Here is a 12,634-nt window from a genome sequence, read left to right as displayed (position 1 = left end):
TGTATAAACCTGTCTTCTTGTCTGCACTAAGTTATATTCCTGTCTCTTTCCCCACCCAGGATACCCTTTTGCCTTGTTCCAGCGCTATTTCCTCTTCCAGAAGGAGGTCTACCTCATTCACCTGTACAACACCCTAACAGGGCTCTCAATTGCCTACTTCAACTTCGGTAAGAGGGATATGGGGAGAAATGGGCTGCTTGGCTCAGAGCTTGCTGCGGTTTGAGAACCTGTGTTTAGGAGCTGCTGTGTAGTTCAATTCCCAGTCCATCTCTCTCTACAGGGACGCAGTTCACTCACTCCCTGCTGTGTGTCCTGATCCAGTTCCTCATACTGAGGCTTATGGGCCGCACAGTAACTGCTGTCTTGACCACCTTCTGCTTTCAAATAGTAAGTGCCTCCTTCTTCTCTGTGTTCACCTAGAGTGGGGAGCCTGCTGCTGCTACCCAATTCTTTACTTCCCAGTAGTGAGCATGGGAGGGGATAGAACAAGTTTTGCTGCAGTAGTCAGCCTGAGTAATCCATAGCATGGTCTCTTTCAGACATACCTTATGGCTGGTTATTACTTCACCGCCACAGAGCATTATGACATTAAGTGGACCATGCCACACTGTGTCTTGACTCTCAAGCTGATTGGTGAGTGATGCCACCTGTTCCCTTCCCTTACACACACTGTGTATATGCTTTCCACCACTCCTGCCCCAAAGATGAGGAGGTGTTTAAATCCTTAGGGGTTCAACCGTATCCTTCCAAAGCTGGTCTCAGCGTAATTCTGTTCTCTCTCTATCTCTAGGCTTGGCCATCGATTATTACGATGGAGGGAAGGATTTGGTGAGTGAAGCCCCATCTCTCTCTTCCACTTCTGGAGGCCAGAGGAGTCAAGTTCTGGGGAGAGAGCCAAAGAGCTAAATCCCCAGCTCAGCAAAGCCATGGCTGGGAGGGTGCATCTGCATGTGTATAAGGGACATGAACTCCAGAGTGGAAGGGGATTGTCTGGGATAATAGTAATCACAGCTGGGGCTAGCCATTTCAGCCCTGGGATCCATGACAGGATCTTATTCTCTCCCAAATCTCATAAAATCCATTCCTCAGGGCTTCTAGTTCCCCATGTCCTGAACAATGGGGCCCTTCCTTTGCGGAAATACTCCCCAGTCTTACAGACATCTCAACACTGGGTCATACTTCCTGTGCTCCTTTCCCTTGGTTCAGTCTCATCCCTGTTCTCCCCTCTTCAGTCCCACAGGGTGCCTACCCATGTAGATGACCTGCCCCTCTGCCTTATTCCTTGTTTAGGGTGTTGTGACCAGGACCCTAGCAACTAGGGAGCAGTCACCCTACCCAAAGTAGGGTGTGAGAAAGCCTGCATCCTTTAGGAAGAGAGACTTGAATCTCTGCTGTTGTCTCCTAATCCCCATTCTAACATATCCCTTGCATGTCTACTGTTTGGGGCTTTGCCCTGTCCCCACCACCCAGACAAATCACCACTGATAATAAGAGAGCATGGTTCAGTTGAGACTTCCAAGGTGAAGTTCAAGCAACAAAACTATTGAGTAGTGTAATGGGCTTGTGCCCCAAGAATGTATCCTTCTGCTGGGAAGTATGGATCCCAGCACTGGAGCTTTGTATGAGTTGGGGTGTGTGCATGCCACTGCAAACTAGAGGAGACTAGGAGTGCAGCTCCTAGTGCACTTGGCATGCTGGAGGGGGTGGGTGCAGTTCCCCCTGTTGAGGGATCAGCTGGGAGCGTGGGTCCCCACGATTGGGCCTTGAGTGCAGATACTGTTACTGTTGTGGGGTTGCAGGCTTGCATCCGCAGGAATCAATGAACTGGTGAGTCCTTTGAGCAAAGCAGTTGATAACTCAAACCAGAGGGGAGATGGATTGCGGGAGTTAAATCCACAATTAGTCTAGGGCAATATTAATGTCGCTCCCTTTGATACAGGAGTCCCTGAACCCTGAGCAGAAGCGGTTTGCAGTCCATGGAGTTCCTACCTTACTGGAGGTTTCAGGTTTCTCCTATTTTTACGGTGCCTTCATGGTGGGGCCCCAGTTCTCCATGACAGACTATCAGAAACTGGCAAGGGGCGAGATGACTGATGTTCCAGGCCAAAGACCCAACAGGTAACCAGAGCCACGCTGGCCCCCTCCCTCATGAGAGCCCCAAGCACCCTTTACCAAGATATTCACGCCAGTCCCTGCATTACATTGCCATCTAGCACCACACTGGAGCTCAGGGGTCAATACTGACTCTCGGGGGAAGCAGCCTACAAACTTGCCACATCACAGCACCCTCCTTAGTACTGGGTATTGTTGTTTTGTTCTGACTCTGTAAAACTCAATGCAGACCCAGCCCAAGCCTTGTGGGGGTCTTGATCCCAGTGGGGGTGGCCACTGCAGTGGATCCTCCTTCAGCCCCATCTGAGCCCTTATCTCCACTTCTATTTTGTTCAATTTGGGAGTCTTGAGTTTCTTTCCAACATTTGACCTCTGATCTCCACTTTCTTTCCCCCCTCCCAGCCTTGTGCCTGCTGTCAAGCGCCTTACCCTAGGCCTCTTCTTTCTGGTAACCTATACCCTAGTGAGCCAATACATCTCTGATGAAGACCTCATCTCTGATGCATACCTTGTAAGTACTAGTCTTAGTAGTAAGAGTTGAGCTTTACTAATCTATTCCTAAACTAAAATCTATTCCTGTAGGTGGCACCAGCTACTCAAGACAGGAATTGTAAAACTAAATGAAAGGACTTTTAAGGATTGCCTGGTTAAATATCACAGAAGGTTAGTTACTGCAAATGTTAAGCACCCCCCACTAATTCAGTGGCATTGCATGCCTGAGGGGTTGCATTTAATGATGAACACGACTACTGAATTATAAATTGAACAAAAAACTTAGTGCAATCCAGTTACTGTTGGAACCATTTATATTTCCTGATCATGTAATGATTAGCCTTTAATCATTACCATAACAAAGTTCTTTGCATATAGTTTCCTAGGATTTTTTATACCTTAAAAAAGGTAAAGAAGAAATCATGAATCATTTATTTTCAAGACTTCACAAACTAAGCATTCCCTAATGCCAGCACAACAATGAAGGATCCACTCAGGGTCGTGCTTGTTTGTCAATGTTGTTGCTTAAAAAAATAAAGTAGTGACTTTACTCAGCAGGTCCAGTTCACTCTTCAGGTTAACTCACTTGAGTTTGAAACTGATCTGATTTTTTAAGATCCTTGGAGACATGACTGATTTCTCCCTAAAGTTCATCAGTTTTTCTACATAACCATGAACAAAAAAGGACTTTAAAATTTAGAAATAAAAATATTAACTAGGGCTGTCGATTAATCACAATTAACTCATGTGATTAACTCAAAATTAATTGCAATTAATTGCAGTTTTAATTGCACTGTTAAACAGAATACCAATTGAAATTTATTAAATATTTTGGATGTTTTTCTACATTTTCATATATATTTTATTTTGTGTTGTAATTGAAATCAAAGTGTATATTTATTATAAATATTTGCACTGTACAAATTATAAACAAAAGAAACAGTATTTTTTCAGTTCCTCATACAAGTACTGTAGTGCAATCTCTTTGTCATGAAAGTGCAACTTACAAATGTAAAATTTTTTTTGATACATAACTGGAGTCAAAAATAAAACAATGTAAAACTTCAGAGCCTACAAGTCCACTTATACCTACTTCTTGTTCAGCCAATTGCTAAGACAAACAAGTTTGTTTACATTTACAGGAGATAATGCTGCCCTCTTCTTATTTACAATGTCACCAGAAAGTGAGAACAGACATTTGCATGGCACTTTTGTAGCTGGCATTGTAAGGTATTTACGTGTCAGATATGCTAAACATTCGTATGCCCCTTCATGCTTCGGCCACCATTCCAGAGGACATGCTTCCATGCTAGTGACGCTCGTTAAAAAATGTGTTAATTACATTTGTGATTGAACTCCTTGGGGGAGAATTGTATGTTCCCTGCTCTGTTTTACCAGCATTCTGACACATATTTCATATAATAGTAGTCTTGACCCAAGGTTTAAGAATCAGAAGAACCTTCCAAAATCTGAGAGACATGAGAGGTGTGGAGCATGCTCTCAGAAGTCTTAAAAGAGCAACGCTCTGATGCGGAAACTACAGAACCCAAACCACCAAAAAAGAAAGCTGCTTTGGATTGTTATTGAGCAGAACCTGTCATCAACATGGACACATGTCCCCTGGAATGGTGGTTGAAGAATGAAGGGACATATGAATCTTTAGCGCATTACAACAGTGCCATGAGAACTCCTGTTCTCACTTTCAGGTGACACTGTAAACAAGAAGCGGGCAGCATTATCTCCTCCAAAGTTAAAAAACTTGTTTGTCTGAGCTATTGGCTGAACAAGAAGCAGGACTGAGTGGACTTGCAGGCTCTAAAATTTTACATTGTTTTATTTTTGAATGCAGTTATTTTTTTGTACATAATTCTACATTTGTAAGTTCAACTTTCATGATAAAGAGATTGCACTACAGTACTTGTATTAGGTGAATTGAAAAACACTTTCTTTTTTTACCATGCAAATATTTGTAATAAAAATAAATATAAAGTGAGCACTGTACACTTTATATTCTGTGCTGTAATTGAAATCAATATATTTTAAAATGTAGAAAACATCCCAAAATATTTAAATAAATGGTATTCTGTTATTAACAATGCGATTAATTTTTTTCATAGCTTGACAGCGCTAATATTAACCCTAAAATGCTTCTGAAATGGCTATTATGTTACTGCTCCAGCTGGTATTTGGCTGTAAAATAGTTGGATTATAGGAGGTTAACTATTGGTAGCCATATAAAATAGAGTATCTCTCCTTTAAACACTAGATCAGACTAGAGAGATGAGACCTCACATGCTCAGATCTCGTATTGCTGTCTGTGTTTCAGTGCTGCTGGCTAGCTTGTTGTTTAGGGTACCTGAGCTCTTGGGTTCTCTGAAGTCATGAATGTGAATCCTTCCACTGGACTGCTTCAGTAGGGGCTTTCCTCCATGATCCAGGAGATGTTGTGCCAGAGCTAATATAACACCTGGACAGTTTACCACCATTTCTGTTTTCCTCCTGGGTTCTCTTTGTATCTCTGCAGGAACAGCCTTTCTGGTTCCGCTGCTTTTACATATTGATCTGGGGCAAAGTGACACTCTACAAATATGTCACCTGCTGGCTTGTCACGGTGAGTCCAGAAGGGGGATATGCCCTGAAAAAACCTCCCCTTTTAACTTGAGTAGGACAGATGCATCAGAGCAAGGAACCTTATAGCTGCTCTGCTCAGCCCTCCTTCACAGGGGCTGCTGTGACAAAGAGCTGGTTGGGAATGTTTTGACAAAATAAATTAATCAGAAAATGCTGATTTGGTGAACCCAAAACTCTTTGTTGAATGGGGAAAACTTTGAAATTCCATATTTTTGTAGGATGGGAAAAATCCATCCATCCATCTCCCTGCCCCCCCCCCCCCCCCCCGTTTCCCCCCCGGCTTCAGTTGCTGGGAGCAAGACATAATAGCCAGACCAGGGAGTTGAAGTATCCTGCTGCTACCCAGTTCTGCCCTTCCTAGCCAGTAGGGAGGCAACTTGTAGCAGCTCATCTCTGCCATTCCCAACAATAGGCACTGTGCCATTGTGGGGGAGGAGCCTATAACTGCCCAACTCTGACTTCTCCAGTAGGAGGTGCTGCTTTTCCCTGATATATGTAGCTTCTCACAGGAAGGCGTCTGCATCGTCGTTGGCCTTGGGTACAATGGCCAGGATGAGAATGGGAAACCACGGTGGGACGCTTGTGCCAACATGAAGGTTTGGTTATTCGAGACAACACCCTTCTTCACGGGGACCATTGCTTCCTTCAACATCAACACCAATGCCTGGGTGGCTCGGTGAGCAGGGGGCCTTTCACAATCAGAGCACCAGTCTCAATCTAGGCCCAGGCCAGAAGTTGGAGGGCTTGCTGGGGCAGAGATGTTGGGAATGGAGTATGAAGCCCTTTGTCTCTAGGGCACTGGTTCCAATGTGGCCCCAAAGCAGTTGTGATTGAAAGTTTTTTCCCATCTCAGGACCATTCAGTGGTCCCTTTGAAATGACGTGACTCAGCTCTCGGTTGGACAAGTGCTCAGTCATGCAAAGTATTCACCTACCCCAACACTTGAGTGCTCTCAGCAGGTTGGCCTCTCCCCATTAGCCAGGGCAGGGCTGAGGCATGTTGACCAGGCAGCAGGAACAACCCTGCTGCTTATCCCACTGAAGGGACACAGAGGCCTTCAGTCTCTCAGAACACGTCCCCAGTGTGCAGAGGGTAAAGGAGCTAATCAATCAGAACTGCATTGAGTTTCTCTTCTTGGCTCCAGCTACATCTTCAAACGGCTGAAGTTCTTGGGTAACAAGCTTCTGTCACAGGCATTGGCCCTGTTCTTCCTGGCTGTGTGGCATGGGCTGCACTCTGGCTACCTTGTGTGCTTCCAAATGGAGTTCCTTATAGTCATCGTTGAAAGACAGGTATGCTGTGTCTGGTATATTAGCAGGGGGGATGGCTTGTGATAGCCAAGGCCCCATGGGCTCTAAGGACCCAGGAGTCTGTGGCAACTTTCGGAAACTTTCACTCTGGAAGCTTTACCTCAATTAAATATAAAACTGACCTGTCCCTTACGTATCTGCATTTTACACCATATTGTTTGCTCTTAAGTGGATTGCTGGCACCTGTGTGGACAATCCATAATTCCATCACAGAAGATGTCAGGGAGGAAGCCAGTTTGGCATATGGGTAGGGGGCAACTGATGCTCTGGGCACTTGGGAAACTTGCGAGCACATGATCTGGTTGCATCTGCTAAAACTAAACTATTTCACTGTTGATAGTAGGGCTGTCAAATGATTAAAAAAATAATTGATTAATCAGTTTTAATTGCAGTTAAACATTAGAATACCATTTATTTAAATTTGGAGGGGGGGCTCAATAGAGGGTCAGGGCTGGGGATTCTGGGCTTCAGCCCCCCTTCCCAGCAGCAGCTGCAGGCTGCTCCAGTGCAGCACCCCATCCAGCACAGTGTTGATGCCTTCCACCCCACCCATAGGTATGTCATTAATGCATTAAAAAAATGTGTTAACTGTGATTTATTATGACAACCCTGGTTTATAGCTAATCTCTTTAGGGTTCACATTAAAACTCTCTGAACTTTTTTTAGAGTCATTGTTTGACTGTCTGCAGTCTGACAACACTACATCTTTCAGAGCATAGGGGCCAATTTTGTCTATGATTACTGAATGCACAGCGCCCTGAATGTAATGCATATAGATGTCAAATTACAGTAGGAATATCATACTGACCACTCTTTCCTCTTTTGTCAGGCTATCAACCTAGTGCGGGACTCTCCTGTTCTGAGTGCTTGGGCCTCTATCACCATCCTGCAGCCTCTCTACTATGTGCTGCAGCAAACCATCCACTGGATGTTCATGGGTTACTCACTGGTGCCGTTCTGCCTTTTTGCCTGGGACAAGTGGATCAAGGTACATAAAAGCCTTAAAGGCAGCAAGATTTTGAGGGATGGGAGAGACCAGCATGCAAGCTAATAATTAATCCCCTCTCTCCCCCCACAGGTGTATAGCTCTATTTATTTCTTAGGCCACATGATATTCCTCACCTTACTGCTCGTGTTGCCTTACATCCGCAGAGCACTTGTGCCACGGAAAGAAAAGCTAAAGAAAGCAGAGTAACAGCCAAAAGGTGAGACTTAAGTACAGCTGCAGAGTGGGGCAGGGAAAGATGAGGCCTAGAACAGAAAAGGAGGCACAGGTGCAGATCAGGATTGAGGGATAATAGATGTCAATGGAGGCTGCTTTATTCCTAACTTTGCCTGTTTGTTTGTTTGCCTTTCAGTTTGTACCATGCGTGAACTGTCACAGGTGATGGACTCATCCCCTGCTAAAGCACCACCTGTCAAGTTTTCTGTGTTCAAGTTCAACTGTTCTGTCAATGTGATGAGGGGAAAAGAGAGTACAGGGTCAGAGACCCCCTGGTGAAGAGCGCAGAGGGCAATGCCCCTCCACTTTCCACACCCTCTACATGTTGCCTTATCTCTCTGCTGCCCTCTGGTGGACACTCCTTTCTGCTGAATTCAAATGATTGTAAAGCACTAAACACCACCACCATGTGGGGATGGAACCACCTCTGAATTTTCTACTTCTCAGTCATCCCAGATAAAAATTGTTTCTTGTTTTTTTTTCCCCCTCCCCACTCCTGCTTCAGCTGCCTTTTCTGGTGAGTGGGAGGGGTGGAACCTCCTCCCTAGGGAACAGTAGGTCCAAGGAATGTTAAATATCTGCTGTGGGAGACCTCTCTGGCTCAGGTTTATCAGGGTATGGTTGAGTGACAGTTACTCTTGACTGTACGGTCAGCTGCTGCTGAGGAATAAGTTTATGTTAGCAAAGGTCATAATACAGGCACAGACCCTCCAGCATCTCTCCTCACCTCTTTACTCACCTGCAGTTAGAAAATTCACAGAACAAAAACGCATCTTTATCAAAAGTAATTTTAATATAAGGAGAAAGATCAGCCCCAGAGGGGTGCCTACTGGCCTCTCACCGTGGGAGCAGCCTGTATGGAAGGAAAGCTCAGCACGGTATGCCTTGAAGTCTACTACTAAGCCTTCAGCCAAGGTTGACTCTCAGTGCTCCTTACACACACGAGTAGAAAAATAGCTGCCAATTCTATAAAGATCAGAGTCCTACTCCACAGGGCCAATTATGGAGGGCTCACACCACCCCCCATGCCTCCTCAAAGGCTGTGGTGATCTTGGCACAGGTCAGGGCAGCAGAGAGGGGATAGTTGCTGATGGAGATCATCTTCTCTGTATAGTTAACATTCAGCTGGGGAGAGAGAAGAATGAGGGGGAAGTAGGAAATCCATGTTACTATCCAGTCAGTTAACACCCCCAACCACTGCACTTCAGTACTTTTCACACTATGTACTGCAATCCACCCAAAACTGATAGGCACCCACCCTTGAAGCAGGGCAGGACAGCTACTAACTCAACATTTTGCATCCAGATGAAGTGGGTTAGCATGACTGGCATAAAATTATAAAATTTCAGTGCAATTCTGGGAGAGGAATTGAAAGGGAATACCCCCTTAAGATAAGCAATCATGCAGGTGTGCACAGGCTTTGCATCAACAGCATCCTCTCTGTAGTGCAGGAACACCATGATGTATACTGAAAGGGAAAGAGTCCCCTACTTCCCATGACAGGTTGTCTGCTCCACCAGGCAATCAATGATGGGAGAAGAGGTGTGTCAGCTACCACTACCCTTACCGAGCCATGGGCAAAAGCTCCCACAACAATTGCAACAGGCTCTGCAGTGGGAACCAGTTCACGCACATCCGTCACGTTGGGAACTGAGGAAGAGGTGCCTATCTTCATGCAGCCCACTGGGAGATGATCAGTCACTGGATTCTTGATGACCTGCATGGGCAAACACATTTAGCTTGAGGTTTAAAGGTGAGATCTTGGGATTCCAAACAATTTTTCTGTACAGCAGCAGAGGCTCACTTCTTACCACATTCTCAGCCCTTACGGAGCACCACAGAGTCACTAAGTTCCCCCTCAACAGTTAGGAATAGAAACTTTTACCTTCAACAGTTTCTGGGGCCCATCAGCTGCACGGACACTGAGTTTATGTAGCAGCTGAACTGGTCGGAGAAAAAGAGAACAAGGAAATTTTCATGTGCCAACTTTAGAGTACCTATTCTTCAGCAAGCTGAGTTGGGAAAAGCCTCAAGTTTTGTGTCTGAACCTCCTAATTTCCAATGCCTTTAACAATGTAGAACCTTCCCTTGGGGCAGCACCCCTCAGGCTCAGACCTGGACTCCTTTCTCTCATCCCATTCTCCCAAACAATCTATGGCTGCAGTTTACATCCCCAGACTTGCAGAAGGTTATTTTGCTTCACCACAACAAACAGAGCCGGGGCTGGTTGGTTGGTTTGTTTTTTATTGCCTTCCTCTGCAGCAGGGTCAACTCTCAGTTTTAACTTTGTGTAAATGGTGGGTTTTCTGTAACAAACTCTTTAAATCATGATTTGAGGACATCAGTAACTCAGCCAGAGGTTATGGGTCTATCACAGGAATGGGTGGGTGAGGTTCTGTGGCCTGCAACGCACAGGTGGTCAGACTAAATGAGCATGATGGTCTCTTTTGGTCTTAAAGTCTGAGTCTATATGGCTCTTTGAATCTTTCCTCAAAATTTTCAGCCCTGAATATTTATGGCTTCCTTCTATCCTGTGTGGTGACAGGTTTCAGAGTGGTAGCCGTGTTAGTCTGTGTCAGCAAAAAGAATGAGAAATACTTGTGACACCTTAGAGACTAAAATTTATTTGAGCATGAGCTTCCATGGGCTAAAACCCACTTCATTGAATGCATGCAGTGGAAAATACAGTAGGAAGATATAGCTATCCATCTATACATACACACACAGAGAACATGAAAAAATGGGTGTTGCCATACCCACTATAACAAGAGTGATCAGTTAAGGTGAGCTATCATCAGCGGGGGGGGAGGAGGAGGGAAGAGAACCTTTCATAGTGATAATCAGGATGGCCCATTTCCAACAGCTGACAAGAAGGTGTGAGTAACAATGGGGGGGGGGGGAAAATAAGCATGGGGAAATAGTTTTACTTAGTGTAATGACCCATCCACTCCCAGTCTTTATTCAAGCCTAATTTAATGGTGTCCAGTTTGCAAATTGATTCCAATTCAGCAGTTTCTCATGGGAGTCTGTTTTTGAAGTTTTTTTGTTGCAGTATTGCCACTTTTAGGTCTGTGAGTGACCAGGGAGATTGAAGTGTTCTCAGACTGGTTTTTGAATGTTATAATTCTTGACGTCTGATTTGTGTTCATTTATTCTTTTACGTAGAGACTGTCCGGTTTGGCCAATGTACATGGCAGAGGGGCATTGCTAACACATATCACATTAGTAGATGTGCAAGTGAATGAGCCTCTGATAGTGTGGCTGATGTGATTAGGTCCTATGATGGTGTCCCCTGAATAGATATGTGGACAGAGTTGGCAACCGGCTTTGTTGCAAGGATAGGTTCTTGGGTTAGCGTTTTTGGTGTGTGGTTGCTGCTGAGTATTTGCTTCCGGTTGGGGGGGGGGGCTGTCTGTAAGCAAGGACTGGCCTGTCTCCCAAGATCTGAGAGAGTGAGGGATCATCCTTCAGGATAGGTTGTAGATCCTTGATGATGCGCATCCTGATTATCACTACCAAAAGGTTTTTTTCCCCCCTCCTGCTAATAGCTCACCTGAACTGATCACTCTTGTTATAGTGGGTATGGCAACACCCATTTTTTCATGTTGTGTGTCTGTGTGTGTGTATATATTCCTACTGTATTTTCCACTGCATGCATCCGATGAAGTGGGTTTTAGCGCACAAAAGCTTATGCTCAAATGAATTTGTTAGTCTCTAAAGTGCCACAAGTACTCATTCTTTTTTCTATCCTGTGCTCACTCATATCTGAAGGCCCCTCCCCCAGCTTAAGGGGAGAAGCTACTGAACCCAGGGCTCAAGCAAGTGGAGGAGGGGAAAGCAAATAAAGAAACAGACAGGCTAGCAGGTCAAAGTGTCATAAGTAGGGAGCCACAAGGGGATGAAGAAGCAACCTCTTACCCATTAGACCGCAGAATCGATCAAAGGTTCTGGGAATCCTGGTCTGGGGATTGACTTCAATGAGAACATTCTTCTGGGTGTGGATGTAAACCTGCAGCAGGCCAGCCCGGTTCAGGGGACTGTCCATGAGCATCAGGAGGCTCTTAAGAAAGAAAGCACATAATGGGGAAAGCACATGACACCAGAGAATTTGATGCTAAAAAGAAGACTCAACTCTCAGACATCAGGGTCTGGGCACAGTGAGCAGGAAGGGACTATTCTGCTGAAGAAGTGGTAAGAAAAGATCCAAAAAGGTGCACTAGCTCTGCTGCAGCAGAATTTTAAAAGATGGCTGTTTACGTGGGTAATGTGATTAATAAACTTAAAAGAAAAATATTTGGAAGGGCCAATCCTGCTTCAAAGAACAAGCTGACCTCTCGTTATGGGGAGACCAGAGAAAACGTTCCCTTTTGGGTGGCTTTTGCATAAGTGCCTTCTGCAGGGGCTAGTGCCTGGCATAACGACCTGGCCCTTCCTAGGACCTACACAAGGGGGGTCGTACCTGGTGTGTGATGTCGGGCCTCACTTCCCCTGGGTCCCGGCCGCTTCGCAGCAGCAGCGATTTGTGCTTGTCGCAGTTCAGCAGCTCGTACGTCTTCCCAACCTGCAGCCAAAGGGGCGAGAAGAGAGTGAGGACAAGGTGGATCACGGCGAGTCCCGCCGGGCCCAGCCCAGTCGTGTTCCCCAGCACCTTCACGGTCTCCAGACTCGCTCCCTCGAGAAGCACTAGAAGCCGCCGCCGCTGCCCCCAGGCCTGCTTCGCCTCCCGGGCCGGGTCAGTCTCTGCCGCCGCGTCCCCTACTGGTCTTCGGAGCTGCCGCTTGGGCACCGCCATCTTAGAACCGGAAGCGGCGTCACACCTGCAGCTCGTACTCTTCTAAGCTGGGACCTCGCACTTCCCCCAGCTGCG

General features: G+C 45.7%; 2 protein-coding genes across 5 annotated transcripts in view; one reads left to right on the top strand and one right to left on the bottom strand.

Moving 5' to 3' along the window:
• The window catches only part of LPCAT3 (lysophosphatidylcholine acyltransferase 3), a 30,125-nt gene extending 21,895 nt beyond the window's left edge, over positions 1-8,230 (top strand). For all 4 annotated transcript variants that reach the window (XM_048820875.2, XM_048820900.2, XM_048820909.2 and 1 more), the window contains 12 exons: positions 60-167; positions 281-387; positions 540-633; positions 791-828; positions 1,940-2,118; positions 2,515-2,623; positions 5,129-5,215; positions 5,745-5,911; positions 6,380-6,527; positions 7,375-7,533; positions 7,624-7,750; positions 7,904-8,230. In XM_048820875.2, the coding sequence (XP_048676832.1) occupies positions 60-167; positions 281-387; positions 540-633; positions 791-828; positions 1,940-2,118; positions 2,515-2,623; positions 5,129-5,215; positions 5,745-5,911; positions 6,380-6,527; positions 7,375-7,533; positions 7,624-7,740 (1,313 nt within the window). In that variant the 3' untranslated portion in view covers positions 7,741-7,750; positions 7,904-8,230. The remainder of the gene's footprint in view (positions 1-59; positions 168-280; positions 388-539; positions 634-790; positions 829-1,939; positions 2,119-2,514; positions 2,624-5,128; positions 5,216-5,744; positions 5,912-6,379; positions 6,528-7,374; positions 7,534-7,623; positions 7,751-7,903) is intronic.
• Positions 8,231-8,541: 311 nt separating this feature from the next.
• On the bottom strand, positions 8,542-12,573 carry EMG1 (EMG1 N1-specific pseudouridine methyltransferase). Its single transcript, XM_048821152.2, has 6 exons — positions 12,416-12,573; positions 12,227-12,328; positions 11,686-11,827; positions 9,653-9,711; positions 9,335-9,484; positions 8,542-8,892 (listed from the first exon to the last, which is right to left on the bottom strand). The coding sequence occupies exons 1-6, from the start codon at positions 12,557-12,559 to the stop codon at positions 8,779-8,781; spliced, it is 711 nt and encodes a 236-aa protein (XP_048677109.1). The 5' UTR covers positions 12,560-12,573; the 3' UTR covers positions 8,542-8,778.
• Between the last annotated feature and the right edge of the window lie 61 nt (positions 12,574-12,634).

The sequence above is a fragment of the Caretta caretta genome, chromosome 1 (genome assembly GCF_965140235.1).
Source record: "Caretta caretta isolate rCarCar2 chromosome 1, rCarCar1.hap1, whole genome shotgun sequence".
In the NCBI taxonomy this organism is placed as follows: Eukaryota; Metazoa; Chordata; order Testudines; family Cheloniidae; genus Caretta; species Caretta caretta.
This window is presented reverse-complemented; position numbering and strand designations above follow the sequence as displayed.